This window comes from Erithacus rubecula (genome assembly GCF_903797595.1).
Source record: "Erithacus rubecula genome assembly, chromosome: 24".
NCBI classification, from domain to species: domain Eukaryota; kingdom Metazoa; phylum Chordata; class Aves; order Passeriformes; family Muscicapidae; genus Erithacus; species Erithacus rubecula.
This window is the reverse complement of record NC_136676.1, coordinates 442,899-460,683: the sequence shown is the minus strand read 5'-3', so window position 1 is coordinate 460,683 and position 17,785 is coordinate 442,899. Positions and strand designations below refer to the sequence as shown.

Here is a 17,785-nt window from a genome sequence, read left to right as displayed (position 1 = left end):
TTTGCTCAGCCTGGCTGTTATGAAACCCCAACATTTGGCTAAATGACCCCCCAAAATGATTGTTTTGACATTCCCCACTGATGTTTGGGGTTTTGGGGACCCCCTAGATATTGGAGACACCTCCCCCCTGTAGCGATAAATAAACCTTTATTTTATACAGAACTCACAGGAAACACAAACACAGTTTGGGAGGGTGTGAAAAAATATTTCTCCCCTCCCCCCAGTTCCAGCCTCCGGTCCATTCCGGAACTTTGTTCCCTTAAAAAAAAAAGGGAGGGAGGGGGAACTCCACTTTGGGGTTACCCTGGATTTGAGTCCCCTCTCTTCTTGGGGGGAGGGGATGATGCTGGGGTTGGACCCACTCTTCATTTTGGGTTCACAGCAGAGGGGGGCCCCTTCGTGGTGCATCACCCCCTCACCCAAGGGGTTTTGGGGGTGACAGAGATTGTCTGGAGGAGGGCACATCCCAATTTTTTTGGAGAGTCCCCCCAAATCCTGCACCGGGGACGATGGCTTCAGCTCCTGGCACAGGGGTGGCACACAGAGTGGGCGAAGCGGTGACACCCCCGCGGGTGAGGAGTGTGGCTATGAACTCTGTGGCAGGAACATCAGTGGGGGCGCCCCAGTAGGGGCACCCCCATACTGCACAGGTGGAGGGGGGCAAACAGCCTCACCGCATTATGGGGGGGCTGCTCCAGGTGGATTTTGATCTCAGGGCAGGGGGAGTCAGGTGGGCAGCGGCCTGAGGGAAAGGGGAGGTGGCCATCAGCAACCCAAGAGGTTCCCCAGCCCCGCGGCGCCACGACCCGGGGGTGCTGGGCTACCTGGGGGGGTCTCGGGGGGCTCATCCGGCCAGGGGGTGTCAGTGAAGGCGTCGCGATGGCTCCCCGAGGGCGAGCGGCTCTCCTGAGGGGGCGGGGAGGGGGGGTCAGAGGGGTGCTGCTCACCCCAGCCTGCTGCTCCCCCCGAGCCGCCCCGGACCCTCCGCCCGCGCCCCTCGTACCCGTCCCGGCTCGCCGGGCTCCTCCGCGGCGCTGCCGAAGCTGCTGGCGCTGGAGGAGGAGCGGGAGAAATCCGGCGGCTCCGGCTTCTCGGCCCTGCCAGAGACAGTCCCCAAGGCCAGGGACAGTCCCCAAGGCCACAACAGGCTGGCACCGCGCCTCGTGGCCACCACCGTGGCCCGCTGCAATGCTGTGCTGGCCCCGGGACACCCTGTCCCCACGCCATCCCGTCCAGGACACTCGATCCTCATGTCACCCTATCCCTGGCATGTCCCATCCCCACGCCACCCTGTCCCCACCCCATCCCGTCCCTGGGAGGTCCCAGCCCCATGTAATCCTGTTCCCATGTCTCCTGTCATCATACCAACCTGCCGCCAAGCCATGTGTCCCTGTGCCACCCACCTTCATGCCAACCTCCATTCAAGCCACCCAAGTGCCACTCTACAGCCCCCTGCCACCTTCTCTCGGGACATACAGACCTTGCGCCACTCAGCCCCTGGGTGAACCTGTCCCTGTGATACCCTGTCCCTCTGGTGTCTCATCCCCATGCTGCCCTGTGCCAACCATCCTGCTGCCCTTGTCCCGGTGTCATCCCATCCCTGTGTTACCCCACCCCGAGGCCCATCGCATTCTTTTCTGTTCAATCCCCCCCGTCCCTGCGTCTTCACATCGCCCATTCTGGTTTCACCCTGTCCTTGAGCTGCACCATCCCAGCGTCCTCCAGTTCCCGGGTCACCTCATCTTGGAGTCACCGCATACCGCTGCCACCCTGTCCCCTTGCCACACCATCCCAGTGCCTTCCAGTTCCCATGTATTCCCACTCCAGTGCCACCCTACTCCAGTGCCCTCCTGTGCCCGTGTCCCCCATCCCGGTGCCAGCTGCGGGACCTGTCGGGGTTCCGGCGGCTCTCGGGGGAGCTGTGTGTGGAGCTGGAGCCGTCGGCGGCTGCCGGGCCGTCCCTGCGGGGAGGCGACGTCAGTGAGGTGACAGCGGCAGGTGACAAAGGGAGGGGACAGTGGCGGTGCCGGCGCTCACCTGCCGGCCGGCGCCTCTTGGATGCTCTCGATGCCGATGGCGCTGGAGCGGCGGGAGCCAAGGGGGCCGGGCCGCCGCCGCGACGGGCTCTTCCCGGGCACCAGCAGCGCCTGCGAGGCTCCGTTAACAGGGGGGAACACCGGGGACCGGGGAGACACCGAGGGGGGAACAGAGAGGTACCCACCTCTTCCACTGAGCCCAGCCCGATAGCGCTGCCACGGCGTCCCCGGCGGCTCCCGGGCACCAGCAATGACTGGGGGCGGCAGCGCGTCACCGACCGGGACCACGGGGACGGGGGAGCCGGGCAGCGGGGAGGCGAAACGGACAGTGCGGGGGAAAATCGGGCCCCGGGGCGGGGCGGAGCCAATGTGAGTGGGAGGGGCTTGTGTCAAGGGGAGGGACTTAGTAGACTCGGCGATGCCCAGGACTTAGGCGGGGCTTACGCCGACCAGGGGGCGTGGCCTCAGGAATGCGTTTCGTCGGGAAAGGGGCGGGGCTTGCGGCCAAGGGATTGGCACGGTCCGTGACGGGGCGGGGCCGGGGGCTGGGCGCGGCCTCGGCCACGCGCCTGTATATTGGCTGAGCGGGGGCGTGGCCAAGGCCGGGGGCGTGACCATATAAAAGGGGTGGGAGCAGTGGCGAGGGGCGTGTCCCGGGCGCGCATTCACGGGCGGTCCCGGGGAGGGGACGCGGCCCCGGAGGCCTCGGGCAGGGCTGAGCCGCGCCGTGCTGCGTGCGGGGGTGTGGGGAGTGCGGGACCCCAGCGCCCCACCTTGAAGGACTCGAAGAAGCCTGGGGCGGCGCCGCCGTTGTCAGGGCGCTCGTCGTCGGGGCCGAGCCCTAGCATCGCCTGGCTGCGCGCCTGCAGCTCCTCGTGCAGCGTCTCCAGCAGCGCCGCCCGCGTCCGCTCCTGCGCACCAGCCCTGCGCTGCTGCGCCCACGCGAGACACCCAGCCCCGCACCAGCCCCGCGCTGCTGCGCCCACGCGAGACACCCAGCCCCGCACCAGCCCCGCGCTCTGCGCCCACGCGAGACATTCACTCTGCAACACACAGCCACCACCCACGGACCGCCCACAACACCCCGCAGCCCTGCACTGCAGCGCTGCCAGGCACCCCCCGCCCATCCCACACCGCACGGCGCCTCCCCTTGCTGCGGCCGCCCCACCCGAGCCCACCCCACGCCAGCCCCGGCCCCGGGCACCATCCAGCTGCCCATCCCCTGCCCGCCCACGCGCAGCCCCCACGCCGTGCGCAGCCCCCACAGCGGGCACGGCCCCCGCGGCACCCCCGTACAGAGCCCCGTGTTGTGCCCCAGGGCTTGCTCAGTCCTTCTGGGTGCCCTCCAGCACCCCGCGCCAGCCCCGCACCCGCCCTGCCCGCACCTCCAGCTTGGCGAACTTCTCGGCCCGGTAGCAGGCGTACTCGGCGTTGATGAGCTTCGTCAGCAGAAACTCCTGGAACTCGGGGCCCTGCGGGGCGGGGGCGGCCCTGGGTGGGTACGCGGGTGTCCCCAAGGACTCCCCAGCGGCACCCACGGGCACTCACCTTCCTGAAGACGGCGGGGTCGGGCAGCGGAGGGCCGAAGAAGGGCACGTCATCCCGGGCTGTGACCGAGACCTGTGGCGGGTGGGGGGGTTACGGAACACCCCACGGGCCCCCAGGGGATGGGGACACTGAGGCACGGGAGGCTACCTTGTAGAGGGTGCCCTGGGGGCCCCCCTGCTCCAGCTGCACCACCACGAAGGCATGGAGGAAGTTGGAGGCGATCATGTCGGGGACGAACGGTGTGTTCTCGTCCTGGAAGACGATGGCCACGATGTCATTGCCGATGTGACGCTTCCGCTGCAGCTGTGGGGACAGGTGGGATGAAGAGGGACACGAGGGGACATAGGGGATAGGGGGGGCACAGCAGGACACCGGGGACAGAGGTGGGGCACAGCAGGAGCATCAAAAGGAATGAAAGCCCCTGTGCCCCATAGATGCACCTCAACACCCATGGATGCCTTTCCAGCCCTCTGCATCCCAAAGATGTTTCTCCTCACCCATGAGGGCCCTGCCATCTCCTGGGCCCCACAGATGCCCACCATCACCCACGGGTGACCCAGGAGTCCCGTCCTTTCCATGGGACATCCCCAAAGCCCCAGCAGCCCTTCCAACCCATAGAAGTGCCGCAGCACCACCTTCAACCCCCCTGCTGTCAAGCACACAAATGTCCCTCTCTGTTCCCCCTCCTTACACCCCCCCCCCCAGTACCCACGGGTGCCCCAGGAGCTCCTGCCCCCCACAGACAGCCCCCAGCACCCACGGGTGCCCACCTGCTGGGCATCTCCCTCGGTGTAGGGCAGTTTGGTGGAGACGTGGAACATGATCTCCTTGTCACGGAAGTGGCAATAGACCGACTCGCTGCCAGTCTGTCCGTGAGTCACATCCAGGCCCCCTCGGAACCTGTGTGGGCAGGTGCGTGGGTGGGTGGGACAGGCACCCTGACCCTGTGGGTCCTTCCCCCCCAGCATGCCCTCACGCACCCCTTGAAGTCCCGCAGCTGCACCCGCTGACCCAGGACGTCGAGGAATTCTGCGAAGGCGGGGCTCTCCTCCGTGGTGCCGAAAAGCTCCTCCTCGGAGGTCTGCAGGGGGATGGGGATTGCTGCCAGCACGCACTCAGGGACTCCCCCCACCCTAACGCCCACCCCACCCCGTACCTGCCCCAGTTTTTGGTAGATGACCCCAAATTTGAAGTGGTTGCTGAGCACGTGCTCGTCAAAGGCGAGGATGAGGCGGGATGCCTGAGGGGTGGGGAGGGGTCAGAAGTTGGAGAGGGGCACCCATGGGTGCCCGTATGCCCCCTCTCTGCACCTCGTTCACCTTGGGATAGAGCACGGGGTAGAAGCGATCCACGTTGACGTCCTCGCACACCAGCTGTGGGAAGGAGGGATGTTGCCATGGGGGGCTTGGGGCTGGAGGGCACCCATGGGTGCTGCTGGGAGGTGGGGTCACACCCACCTTGGCCATCTGCACCACATTGGGGAACTCAGCCAGACAGGAGATGGGCACCACATCATGTAGGGTGCGGGCACGGGTGCTGCAGAGCAAGGAGGTGGTCAGGGGGACCCCCCACCCCCAGGCAGCTCCCATGGGTGCTTCCCACACCCCGCTCACCGCAGCAGCAGGTGGAGGTGCTCCTGCTCATCGTACTTGAGGGAGAAGACGAGGTGTCCCAGCGCTGGGTCCAGGGAGTAGTAGTTGAAGTGCTCCTGTGGGAATGAGCTAAGCAGCCATGGCCAAGGGCACTCATGCCATGAACACTCAGGTCCATGAGCACCCATGTCCATGGGCCACTGTGTCCATGGGATACCCACACCCATAAGCACCTGTGTCCAGGAGCACCTGTACCTACAGGTACCACCTATGGGGCACCTACACTCAGTGAGCCACACACCCCTTGGGGCATCCAGGTCCTATGGACACACAAACTTGTGGAGCCCCCATGTCCATGGGCACCCATGCCAGGGGCTCTCTTCCCCATGGAGACCCAGCACCCACCTCCTTGACCACCTGGACCACGGAGCACCCCTGTCCACAAAGAGCCATGTGCCAAAACACCAGGGCAGATTTATGAGGTCTCCATGTTCTTCCATTCCCGTAGAGACCCCTCCCCAAGCACTCTTGGCATGGGGCAGCCCTGAGATGCCCAGGGATACCCCAATCCATGAGTACCTACGAGCCATAGGGCTCCCATATCCACGGATACACACCCCCACATCCATGAGCATCCATGAACATGAGCACCCTTGCCATGGGGCTCCCATACCCGTGGACACCACACCCACATCCATGAACACCCGAGCCCTCACCCCAGACCCCCAGACCCCACACCTGCGGCACCCCAGGGCCTCACCTTGCCCAGGAAGTGCTTGCGGTAGATCTTGGCTGTGTGGTTGCCCTCCAGCTTTGCCCGGACGCCCGGTACTGGTGTGGGGGGCGAGTCAGGGGTCTCGCTCAGCTGGTGGTTGGTGCCCTCAATCCAGTAACCCCCGAACTGCGGCAGGAGGATGAGGGGGAACGGCCCCTCCCGGCCCAGCACCTGTGCCCACAGCCACGGTGGGTGTTTTGGGCACCCACCCACCAACCCAGCCAGCCAGCCAGTGGCCCTCACAGCCCTCTCTGGAGAGGGGTGGGTACTCCACCTCATGCACGCTGGGGTAGGGGATGTAGTCCTCCTCCGTCTGCAAGACAACAGGGTGGTGACACTGGCACCCATGCTGTGGGATGGGTAATGCCCATGGCGGCATCCCAGGGTGCTAATTGCGTGCACCCCACCCCAACAACACCTACCTTGAGTGGTGGGGGAATGGCATGGCGCTGCTGGGCCATCCTGCTGCCCTGGGGAGAGAGGGGCTGTGGGTGCCTGTCTCCCCACTTTGGGGTGGGCATCCTTGGGTGGGGGACATCCATGGGTGCTCACCTCGGGGATGAGAGGTATTGCTGGCTGGAGACGAGTCTAGGTGGTGTGAAGGGGTCCAGAGGGGCCCATGGCGCTTCCTGGGGAAGAGGAGATCTCCCCCAAAGCCCCTCTCCGGGCTGCCCGGCCAGCAGCCTTACCCCTGAAGCCAGCTGATGGCAGCGAGCCAAGTGTCACCCTGTCGTTGCCAGGGGCCAGCGGGGCGGGAGCGGCGGGGCAGGGTCACTTCATGGGGGTCCCTGAGACCCCCCAAACCCATCTCATCCCCACCCCCGCCCCGAAGAGCATCCTCTGCCGGCAGGAGGCGGCGGCGCGGGGCAGCACCACGGACAGCGCCGGGACCCCATAAGTGTCCCCGACCCCGCGCCAGTGCCACCCTCCCCATGAAAGTGTCACTGACCCAGAGGCAGTGTCACCAACTCCGTGTCAGTGCCAAGCCTCCCCGTGAAACTGTCACTGACGTCGCGCAAGCACGATCATCTTCGTGCCAATGCCACCGACCCCGTGCCCAGAGTCTCTCCCCGTGCAAGTACGACCATTCCCGTGCCACTGTCACCAGCCCCGTGCAAATGTCGCTCTCCCCGTGGCAACGTGACCATTCTTGTGCAAACGCCACCGTCCCCATGCAAATGGCACTGTCCCCATCAAACACAGCCCTGGTGCAAATGCGACCCGGCCCTGTGCAAACACAATGACGTGCAAGTGCGTCCCTGGTGCAAAAGGGACCCTCGTGCAAATGTCACCGTCCCTGTACAAACACGACACTGGTGCAAATGAGCCCCGTCCCTGTGCAAAGACAACCCCAGTGCAGGTGTGACCCATCCCTGTGCAAACACGGCCCTGGTGCAAACACAACCGCAGCCAACACAGCCCTGGTGCAGGTGTGACCCGTCCCCGTGCAAGTACGATCCCGGTGTCCCCATGCCAATGCGACATTGCCACCTGTCTCCGTGCAAACACGACCCTTTCCCGTGCAACCCCTGGGCCACAGCGTGACCCCGCCGGGCGGGGGGCGACCCTGGGGGGGGCCTCCCCTATCCCTCCCCACACCCCCCCAGCATTCGAGGGGGGTGTCCCGGGAGGGTGGGGGAGCACCAGGGGGCGGGAGGGGGGGGGGGGGAGATGTTCTTCTGGATGTGGGGGCCAGACTGGGGGGGGTGGGGAGGGGGAAACTGGGTTTGGGGAACACGGGAGTCAGACTGGGGAGACTGGAATAGGGGGAGCAGATGATGGGGGCCAGGAGAGGGGGCGGTTTTGAGGTATACAGGAAGGGGGCAGGATTGGTGGGGGGCAAGTTGTAGGGTGCAATTATGGAGGAGATACTGGAGGGGGGGACAGGTTGGGGAGCCAATGGGGGACTCCTCTCACCCCTCCCTCCCCAAGCCGGGTCTTTTCCCCCAAGCCCGGAGCATTTCCCCCCCATCCCCTCCCCCGGTACCAGCAGTGCTGAAGGTCACGGGCGGACGGACCCCCCGGTGCTGCGGCGGGGATGAGGGGACATCCCCAGAGGGGGGGGTCTCCGGGGGCACCGCGGTGCCCGGTCCCCGCAGGGCGGCACTTACCGGGGGCGGCGGGGCCGGGCGGTCCCGGAGCGGGGCCGGTACCGAGCGGAGCTGAGCGGGGCCCGGGCGCTCGCTGCCACCGCGCAGCGTCACGTGCGGCGGGGCGGAGCGGCCCCTCCGGGGGCGGTGGGACCGGGCACCGGTACCGGGAACCGGGCGCTGCTCCAGGGAACGGCCACGGACACGGGGAGCAGCCCACTGGCACGGCACCGAGAAAATGGCACCGGGAACTGAGATCCGGAACTGGGGATCCCCCTCTCCATCCCTGATGCAACCCCCGGGACCGCCTGGGTGTCCTCTCTCTCCCCAGCGCCCAGGTCCTCGCAGACCCCCAAACATCTCCCTGTGCCCCCGGGACCCATCTGCATCCCCCTCCCGCGGCTGGTACCCGGCTACCGCTCTGCCCATCGCCCACATCTCCCCCCCAGTTCGGCTCACGAGGTGCCCCCGACGTCTCTTCCTGGGACCCAGAGCTGGCTCCCCCATTCCCCTCTTCCCACCACTGGCTCTCGGCAGACCCTGCTCATCCATAACCCCCATCCCTGGTACTCGGGGACCCCCATCTCCATGCCTGGTTCCCAAGCCCCTCCTCCCACACCTCTCCATCCCTGGTACCCCAGGAACCCAATCATCCGTAATTCCCTATTTCTGGCACCCAGACTACCCCCCAACCTTAACCCCTCCTGTCTCACAGCCAGAGTGGCCCTCATCCATAACCCCCCACTCCTACAGCCCCCAGCACCCATCCTATTCCTACTTCCTCCCATCCCAGGCCCGTACCCAGGCTTCCCCAGCCCCCCGCATCCCTCCCTGGCACCCAGGACCCCCCTATGCCCCAAGGCCTCTCTCCTCCTCCCACCTCCAGCACCTATTTACTTCCCCCAGGGGCTCAGGGAGGCACCCTGGCTCCAGGACTCCAAGGAGAGACTGGCACTGGCACCTGGGCGGGGCAGAGACCCCTTCCAGGAACACACCAGGTGGAGACACGGGTCGATGTGACAGGGCCAGGGCCACCAAATGCATTGCCCAAGCTCCACAAAACAGATTCCCTCCCTGTGTAAAGGAGAGGAGGATTCCTGCTCCAGCAGGGTCCCTCTTGCTTCCACCCCATCTCACAGTGCTCACACTCTTTTTTGGACAGCTCCAAGTAGGATTTATGGGATAATCACCTCCACCTTGCTCCAACACCCTCAGCCCAAGTGTCTGCAGTGTAACAGGGCTGCCACAGCTCCAATGACAACTTTAATCCAATAATATTTGCAAATGACAGACAAAACAGGAATGGGGCCTTGGTTCACACCTTGTACCAGCATTCTCCATAGGAACCGGCACTGCCGGAATCACCACAGCCCTGGAACACCCCACAGGATTCCTTCCCACAACAGTATAAGCTCAAGGAAGAGACTTTTTTATATATAACATTAAAACTTAACAGCAACTTGAAAAGATGGAATTTCCAAGGAATATGTACACAAGCGAGTGCTTCAGGTTGGGAAGAAAAGCCTCCTGTGGCTTTGGCACAGAATTCGCCATGTCTATACCTTGGGAAAGAATCCACGGGTTCAAACTGCCCCAAAAAAACCACTTTTTAGGAAATTTAGAGCCCCTCAAAATCTGCTGCTTCACCCCTAAACCCAGCAGGGACAAGTGAGGAAGGCGCTGGGCAAAGAGCAGCTGGAATTCTTTGCATAAAACGTCAGAAATAAAACACTGGAAATTAAAACTAGTGGGGTTCTGGGGATGGAATTTGTGGCCCCCACCCTCTTCTTGCATCCCAAATTCCTGCAAACCTTGAAAAATATAACTGATGTAATCTCTGCATTGTACTTTTTTTGTGGAAACAAAGGAAAAGGTTGGAAGAGGATCTCCAATAAAGAAATTCCTCGGCAGTGCCCAATGTGAATCAGTCTGAAAGTGGGATACTATTTCCTACTAAATATTAATGGGGAGAAAACTTTGCTGAGAGATGTTAAAAAAATTAAAAACTTAGTGCATTGCTGAAAAATAGGGAGGGAGGAGTAAGAAAACCTCTTCCCATGGGAAACACATCACCCACCCACCACCCCTTGCCAGCTCTGACTGCCCTGAGCCAGGAACGCTCCCCAGCAGCGCCAGACTGGAGGAAAATGTTCTCCAGAGTCATTAAAATATCCCAAATTTCAAAAATCCCACAGTTCCCAGAGCCCAGGTGGTTACTGGATTGTCCAAGGTGTGGAAGTGATGACAGAAGGATGCCGAGAGGGGGCAGCTCCCAGACACTGGGAAGGTTTGTGTGGCAGATCCCAGCTTCCCTTTTGGGTTAAGTAAAAGACATTTTGTTGTCTGAAAGTGCTAGACTTTCCTCATGAAGTCACAACTCCTGTACTTCCATGCTGGATTGAAAGCGTAAGAGTGGATTAAAGACAGGATTATCCTAAAGAGTTACTTGAGAATGATCAGGGTGGTCTGGATCTACTAGATCACGACCCCTCTGTGGCTGGGCCAGGGGACACACAGGGCCACCCCTTGTCCCAAACATACCAACTGCTGCTCAACTTCCCAACCTTCCTGTTCTTTATTAAATAAACCCGGGAACGTTGTCCTGAAGCAGGATGTCCTTCAGTGCAATCTGCTTTGACATAAGGCATTTGTTTTGTTTTTTTTGGGGAGCAAACGTCTCATGATGGATTTTTGCCTTCTGGAAGAGTCAAAAATTACTGTATCCACCTGTTTCTATTCTTTTAATGCCCTACCATGTGACAAATCCTCTTCCCTTCTGGTTGCTCCTCTTGGAAAACCATCAGTGGCCGAGTAAACCAGTCCCTGGGAAAGAAAGACACCACCAGGAGATGAGGAGGGAAAGGAGATGGGAGTGGACGTATGTGAGGGGGATACAAAGGGGGCAAAACACCTGGACTCACCTTTAAATCCCTCTTCAGGCATACAAACTGGGATGGAAAGGGAAGGAAGGCATTAGAAGTTGCTCTGAGGATTCCACAGCCGGTGACAAGGAAGCGTCATAATCCCCATTTTCCACCTTCCCAACCCACATCCCTGGCCACCAAGCCAGGCCCAGCCCTTCCCCACCTCTCTCACCTTGCATAACATCGTCCATGGCCGCGTAATCCGCAATGGGCTCATCGGCCTGGAAAGGACATTGGAGCAGGGAATTAATGAGCGCAGGGAGCCGGGGGATCATTGCTCAGAAGAGGAGCAGGGGACAGGCCTCTTGCCCAAACCCTGAGAACTCGATGGGACGACTCACTCTCTAGGTTAGTTGTGTTTCGGGTTGGTACCCACAAACCTGAGCAGCCAAACCAGCTACAAAGCACTCTTGGAAATAAAAAAAAAAGGGGAGGGGGTTTCTCTTCCAAAACAAAGATTAAAAGGATTTATCCCCTCCGAAACAAGTAAAATTAAGGATATTCCTACTCCAAAACAAAAACAATGATTTTCCTCCCCTAACACAAAAAAATTAAGGCTTTTCCTCCTTCAGAACAAAATAAAAAATAAAAAAAACCCCAAAAAACCCTTCAACAGCCAAGGATATTCCTCCTCTGAAACAAAACAACGATTTTTTTTCACCAAAACAAAAAACAATGAAGACTTTTCTCCCCTAAGACAAAAAAAAAAAAAAAAAAAAATTAGGGATTTTCCTTCCCTAAACCAAAAAAATTAAGGATTCTTCTCCTCCAAGGAGCTCCACAAGGAGCTTGTTCCATTTGTCCCCATTGTCACACACAAGCCCACACGCTTCTCTTGGCTCTCACTGGTCCCATGGCATTCCCCAATCCCACCCCACTGGTACCTTGAGCAGGATGACGGACTCAGGGATGACTCCAAGGCTGCCCAGCGTGGCCGTGTCGTCGCTCAGGATCTTCCCATCCAGGGACAGGTTCTGGTCAAAGGGGGCCACGGAGAAGGCGTGCATGATCTGGGGGCACACGGACACCTTACCCTGGGAACTGTGGCACCTGCTGCCCCAGCATCTATCCCCACCTCTACACTCCTCATTTTGTGTTTTCTTCCTGGTTCCAGGCAGGAGAGCTGGTCTCACCTGGATTTTCAACTCTTTCAGGGTCTGGCTGGCTGACACCAGCAGTGCTTTCTCTCCCCGGACCTTCCGATGCCGTGTGCTTCTCCTGATTCCCTGTTTTTGGTAAGTGACGTAGCTCTGGTGGGAGAGCTTCTGGCGTTTCGCACTGCCATTGGCCTGGAGATGAGGCAAAAAACGAGGAGATCAAGTTGTTTAGAGATAAACACAACCTTCCCAGAACCCAGAGAGTGTTTTGGGCCGATTGGTCATGCTAGGGAAGGCAGGAAGCGATGGAAACCCCTAGGAAAGCAAATCGAAGTATGCAAGTGTGGAGATGGCCAAAGGATTTGCCTTCAAATCTCAGTTTCTAGCCCTAATGCCAGCATAGGGCAGATTCCACATGCACATGAATCCCTATCCATGTTTAATCTCTCCAAACCCAGCACTGGTGTGGTTTGACCATTCAAATGACATTTTAAGACACTTTTCTGCTGCCAGTGAGATGCAGAAGAGGAGGGTGGTGATCCCATCATGCTGTCTCAAGAGGATGATACAAAAATCAAGGAACCTGATGGGACTTTTAATTTCTACCTGGTTAAAATCGGGATCTTGCTCCCCCTCTGGCTTGTTTTCCTCCCTTTCCTCTTCAGCTTCTGAGCTGCTCACGTTCAGCTCTGGAGCCGCGTCCTTCATTACCTGGAGTCACAAAAATCATTCTCTATAACCAACAGCATCTACATGGCCTGTCCCGCCATGGCAAACAGCTCCCAGAGACCTCTAGGTGCCACCTCCATCCAGAAAGCCCAGCAATAACCCTGGGAGCTGCTTCATGAGCTCTGCAAGGGCTCCTCCACCCTCCCCCACCTGTGTGGAACCTCAGTGGGATTCAGCTTAGGAATCCCCTCTGTGGAATTGCAGATGCTTTCTGTCCTCCTCTCCAGGCAAAGGAAAGTCTCCTGAGCCCTGGATTGATTCCTTTCCCATCAGCTGGTTGATCTAGGTGTGTTGGAAAAGCCTTGACATGGAGAAAGTATTTTCTGTGCATTAAGACATTTATCCAACCCCTGTAGCAGCCTGGCAGGGACACGCAGCATTATTACTTACGGGCTGGAGGCTGCAAGTAAATGAAATGTAAATAATTTACACAAATACAAAAATAAAAAGCTTGTCAAGGCATCAGTGCAAGTCACTCCAGGCATAGATTTCCCTGGACGTGAATTCCCAGCTACGCTGTGGCTGGAACTGGGCTTTGCAGGAGCCCAGAAGACCTGGATGCCAAGAGCTCTCTTCTCCATCAATGTATTTACAATTAATGATGCAATTCCAGTTCCCAAACATTCCCCAGAGCCCTCTGAATTCCAGCAATGCCACCCAACTGTGATTTTATGAGGATGAGGCTTCCCTCTGCAGCACCATTCACCCCAAGGAAGAATCATGTGGTGCAGAGAAGGGAGGAAAAAGGGTGAGGGGCTGAGAAACTCCCTGATTTTGCAAAGCACAGCAGGAAGGGTGTAGTGGCTCCCAGTTCCACCAAGACTGATCCTGGTCAGCATTCCTGCTGCTTCCCATCCTGCCGAGGCTGCCCTGTTATTGGGAGATCTTGTGGGCACGTTCTCACCCCCTCTTTCCAGCTCCAGCTGCTCCACAAAGAATAGCTCCCTGTTTTTTTGCCAGCCCCATGTGTGAGCACAGTCCTGTCCAGAGCCAGAAAAACACAACACCCAACCCTCTTGAGCACCAGAGCCAAGAAGGATTCAGGCTGAAAGCCCGTGGTTGATGGCTCCAGACAGTGCTGCGTGATCCACATCTCACAACCAAGGCAGAAACCCATCCAGCTTCCAGCTCCCCGTGGTTCCACGGTCTCCAGCGCCTCCCTGGGATTGGCAGGGAGGTGAAAATCAAGGAAAGGCCAAAAAAAACCTAGCCTACACTCCAAAGGTGCAGAGATTGTCTTCATCTGAACTTGCCCACCCTTGGCTCCCTTCTTAAGAGCCCGAAAGGGGGGTTTACCAGAACCAGCTTTGGGCTCTTGGGAAAACTAGAGCTGATACTGACACTTAAGATCAGTAAAAACAAAATTCAGAGCTTCAGGGGATCCTGAGAACCATCTCCAAGTTCACTGTCTCACCAGCACCGATGGGAAAAGCTCATCTCTATCCAGGAATAAAAATGTCACTTGAGCAAGAAGAAAGGAAATGACAAATATTGGAGGGGGAGGAGAGCAGGTAGAGCCTTGGAACACAGCAAAGACAGAGAAAACAGCTAAGAGCACCCCTGAAAACACAAAGGAATTTGGCAAAAGGAAGTCTTGAGGAGATGGAATTTTCAGACCCAGAATGTTCCAGTTTGCTGGTTTTGCCAAAGCTTCCCAAAGCTGCACAGCGGGGGATTTCTGCCCTCACCACCACCACAGACCAGCAGGATCCCCACCAGTCCTGGGGACATGGGAGCCATGACAGCCCCCTCAGGGCATTCCTTGGGCACCTGGAGCCAGGCTGAGCAGGGATGGGGGAGAGCCCCTACCTTTTTATTATCTACCACTTTGTGGATGTAGATGGTGGCCTGGGTGTACTCGCGCAGGTCCCGCTGCTGCTGGCACAGGAGCCCTTCCCGGCACTCAGGACACAGTTCTGGGCAAACATCAAGGGAAAAAACATGTAATTGCTCCAGCTACTCAGAGGCCCCAGTGCAGGGCCTCTCACTGCTAACCAAGAGTGAATCACATCAAAACCCCAAGTGGTTTGGGTTGGAAGAGACTTTTAGGATCTCATCCCACTCCCTGCCATGGGAAGGGACCCTTCCACTATCCCAGGTTGCTCCAGGCCTTGGACATTTCCAGGGATGGGGCAACCACAGCTTCTCTAGGCAACCTGTGCCAGGGCTTCCCCACCCTCACAGCCAGGAATTCCTTTCCAACATCCCATCTCTCCCTGCCCTCAAGCAGTGGGAAGCCATTCTCTGTGCCTGTCCCTTGTACCCAGTCCCCCCGCCCCCAGCTCTCCTGGAGCCCCTTTAGACCCTGGAAGTGGCTCTAAGTTCTCTCTGAAGCCTTCTCTTCTCAAGGCTGAACACCCCCAGCTCTCCTAGCCTGGCTCCAGAGCAGAGGGGCTCCAGCCCTGGAGAACCTCCGTGGGCTACTCTGGACTCGCTCCCGTGGCTCCACATCCTTCCTGTGCTTAAGACTCCAGAGCTGGACACAGCATTGCAGTGGGGGAATCTGCCAAGCTCTGTGCTTCCCACTGACTCCCTCAGACTGAAGTTTTTATCCCCAGGAAGCTGTTCCCAGGAGCAGAGGTCACTCACGGGGCTCGGAGGTGTAGTGGGCGCTCTCAGGGCTGGCCCCAGGTGCCTGTGTCCGGGTGATTTTGATGACATGATCCACAACAAAGAGTTTTTGGATCCTCTCCCACTCGCTGGGCCATATCAGAACTATACTGTGCAAAGGAACAGGCAGGTACTTTATGACATGGAAGAGCCAAGCCCAAAAATCCTCCCTTTTTGGCTTGTTGGTCTGTTAATGAAAGAAAAACTGTAAAATCTATCCAAAACCCAGCTACATGGGAGGGCCTGTACTCCCAGATAACAGCAGGCTGTGATTAGTGACACTGTTGTGCTCCCATCATGCTGGAGGGAGGGATGGAGGAGGAAAGGAGTGGAAGATTTCCTACTTTTAGTGCTGCATCACTGCAGAAGCAAGGCTGTGGAGCATGAAGTCCAGCCCTGCAGCCAGCACTCCAGGGGGGAAAGGTTCACGGAAAGCAAATTGTAAGGAAGCAGGATGTTTCTGTGTCCTGACCAAATCCAGTGTGCTTATTGTCAGGAACAAGCCAAGCTGAAGGAAGCTCTTTTTTCCTGACCCAGCATCCTTGGACAGTTTAAGTCTTGCCTTGCAGGAAGGCTGCGAAAAGCCTCGGTGTTAATTTTGAGGGAAAGGATTACTCCTCATCTTGCTGGGGCTCAGCAGCAAAGCATTCCCTTGGGAATGTTTTCCCAAAGCTTGGGGCAAAAGCAAAGTGTGTGAAGGGAAGAAACTCACTGTTTGGAGTCTTCTTTGGTCATGGAAGCAAAGGTGAACATGAGCCCTCCGTGGGGACAGAGCAGGACACTGTTAGCTATGGAGGACACGGGGCTGCAGCGCGTCGGCCTCCTGTCAAGGGGAAGAGGTTTGGAAAATTGGATCAGGCTATCCCATCAGAATCCCCACAATTCCTCAGGAAGCCAGGAAGAAATAACAGGTATTTACACAAGGCATTCCAACAAGGAATAGTAACTACTAGTGATGAGGAAATCAGATCTGCGTTCCTCTGCAGTGCAGAATGACTCTGTCCAGCAGAGATTTCCATTTCCAGCCCAAGTGGTGACCTTTGGGATACAGCTCTAGACAGATGAAAAAACTAATCAGGTTACCAGCTAATCCGACCATCTGGTTAAGACACAGCAAACAAGGAAATTCAGTGTCTTACACAGTATTACAATTGATACAAGTCCTGCAAAAATCAGCTTAATTCTTTCCTTGAGCTCACTGTGCTAGGAGTCAGAGCAAAATATTATCTACGGCCCCCAAAATAAGAGATAAAAAGCATTAAAACCCTCCAGCCAAGTTACCTGACAAATTTCCTCCATTCTTCTACAAAGAACTGTGAAACAATATACAGCTCATCGGTCTCCTGGGGGAAAAAGAGGAGGAAAAATGATCTTTTTAACAAACCCAAAAATGACTGTTCGGTTTTTCAGCAGATCTCGCTCCCTTCGAGACCTCAGTGCTGCTTTTACCATGACAACTCCATCCAAGTGGGCTGCAAAAGCCAAGGAAAATAATTTTGGATCAGGTAGCAAGCACTGCCATTGCTAATCCCATGTTTATTATGAAGTTACTTAAGCTTTTGATCCAATTACTTTTAATTCCCAGCGGGAAGGGACATTTCCCTGGAGCAGCCAGGACTCTTCAGTGCTGTTTTTCTTCCTGGGGACTCGGCGTCTGAAGCTGGTGAATCCCTGCACTCCCACAGGTGTGGGGTGAGACATCACCCCACAACATACCTCAATTGTTTCCAACTTCAAAATCCACAAGTTTTTCCTTTTGGCAGCAGCAGGGATACAAAAACATAGCTGTGCACCAAATAAGACAGCGTTTTTGGGATAATCTGTGATCTTTTTTTTTTGTCCCAGTCTTCCTTTAAATTGTTTGCTCCTGGACAAGAAATCATCCAGCGCCCAAGAGTTGGGTGACAAAATTACTTCCATGCTCTCCTCTCCTTTATCCTTACCCCTTTCCCAAAGACAGATTTAAAGGCTTGCTCCACCTTTCTCAGCACACCTAAGGAATAAATATACATATACTTCTTAATTTCCCTCCATCTCTTGATTTCTGCCTGTTTTCATTCTGTTTCCCTTCCCAAACCTCAAGTTCTTTGGATCAGGAAAACTCCAAAGGCTTGAGTGGGAGATCCTCAGCTCTCTTCTTTGAGGCTCCTTGGGAAATGAAAAGGAAAAGGATGATAAAAAGGGAAAGAAGGATGTAACCCTGCTGGTGGAGACTCTCCTATGTCTGACCCACAGTGATGAGATCCAACTTTCCATTTTCCAGCTCCAAAAGAAAATCCAACCAGACAGAACCTTAATCACCACTGTCAGGACCTGGAGCTCTCCAGCTCAGCATGGAAGGAAAACTCCTTTTAAACCATTTTGGATCTCCTTGGCTCTGAGCC

The 17,785-nt window shown here is 57.5% G+C and overlaps 2 protein-coding genes and 1 long non-coding RNA gene across 15 annotated transcripts in view; 1 reads left to right on the top strand and 2 right to left on the bottom strand.

Moving 5' to 3' along the window:
* Nucleotides 1-128: 128 nt before the first annotated feature.
* On the bottom strand, nt 129-8,157 carry RAP1GAP (RAP1 GTPase activating protein). 8 transcript variants are annotated; one of them, XM_079326421.1, is made up of 22 exons: nt 8,063-8,157; nt 6,504-6,678; nt 6,374-6,421; nt 6,226-6,264; nt 5,937-6,122; nt 5,198-5,292; nt 5,042-5,120; nt 4,904-4,957; nt 4,741-4,824; nt 4,565-4,665; nt 4,355-4,484; nt 3,732-3,887; nt 3,585-3,656; nt 3,422-3,508; nt 2,810-2,947; nt 2,222-2,290; nt 2,038-2,147; nt 1,890-1,961; nt 1,004-1,097; nt 825-906; nt 675-742; nt 129-594 (listed from the first exon to the last, which is right to left on the bottom strand). In XM_079326421.1, exons 3-22 carry the CDS (start codon nt 6,410-6,412, stop codon nt 586-588), a joined length of 1,764 nt encoding a protein of 587 aa, XP_079182547.1. In that variant the 5' UTR covers nt 6,413-6,421; nt 6,504-6,678; nt 8,063-8,157; the 3' UTR covers nt 129-585. The 8 variants fall into 8 exon arrangements, with proteins under 8 accessions (XP_079182547.1, XP_079182548.1, XP_079182549.1 ...); XM_079326422.1 differs by having other exon boundaries at nt 6,504-6,642; XM_079326423.1 differs by having other exon boundaries at nt 6,504-6,580; nt 8,063-8,147.
* On the top strand, nt 3,787-9,489 carry LOC306812135. The gene is made up of 2 exons (XR_013776802.1): nt 3,787-3,899; nt 9,385-9,489. It is a non-coding gene; the product is annotated as an uncharacterized lncRNA (long non-coding RNA).
* Nucleotides 9,490-10,597: 1,108 nt separating this feature from the next.
* Nucleotides 10,598-17,785, bottom strand: part of USP48 (ubiquitin specific peptidase 48) — a 28,987-nt gene continuing 21,799 nt past the window's right edge. For 3 of the 6 annotated variants that reach the window (XM_079326414.1, XM_079326412.1, XM_079326415.1), the window contains 10 exons: nt 16,683-16,744; nt 16,114-16,224; nt 15,381-15,511; nt 14,601-14,707; nt 12,669-12,773; nt 12,099-12,254; nt 11,850-11,975; nt 11,138-11,186; nt 10,963-10,989; nt 10,598-10,864 (listed from right to left, as the gene is read on the bottom strand). In XM_079326414.1, coding sequence (XP_079182540.1) covers nt 10,842-10,864; nt 10,963-10,989; nt 11,138-11,186; nt 11,850-11,975; nt 12,099-12,254; nt 12,669-12,773; nt 14,601-14,707; nt 15,381-15,511; nt 16,114-16,224; nt 16,683-16,744 — 897 coding nt within the window. In that variant the 3' untranslated portion in view covers nt 10,598-10,841. Of the gene's footprint in view, nt 10,865-10,962; nt 10,990-11,137; nt 11,187-11,849; nt 11,976-12,098; nt 12,255-12,668; nt 12,774-14,594; nt 14,708-15,380; nt 15,512-16,113; nt 16,225-16,682; nt 16,745-17,785 lie in introns of those variants that run through there. The other 3 variants (XM_079326411.1, XM_079326413.1, XM_079326416.1) reach the window with 2 other exon arrangements.

Bases quoted from the DNA above. Each gene is read 5' to 3' on its own strand.
- RAP1GAP (XM_079326417.1), bottom strand. From the start codon at position 6,472: ATGCCCACCCCAAAGTGGGGAGACAGGCACCCACAGCCCCTCTCTCCC. The intron at 5,121-5,197 runs GTGAGCGGGGTG...CTTGCTCTGCAG, and splicing joins CACCTCCACCTGCTGCTGCG to CACCCGTGCCCGCACCCTAC. The intron at 907-1,003 runs GTACGAGGGGCG...CCGCCCCCTCAG, and splicing joins AGCCCGGCGAGCCGGGACGG to GAGAGCCGCTCGCCCTCGGG.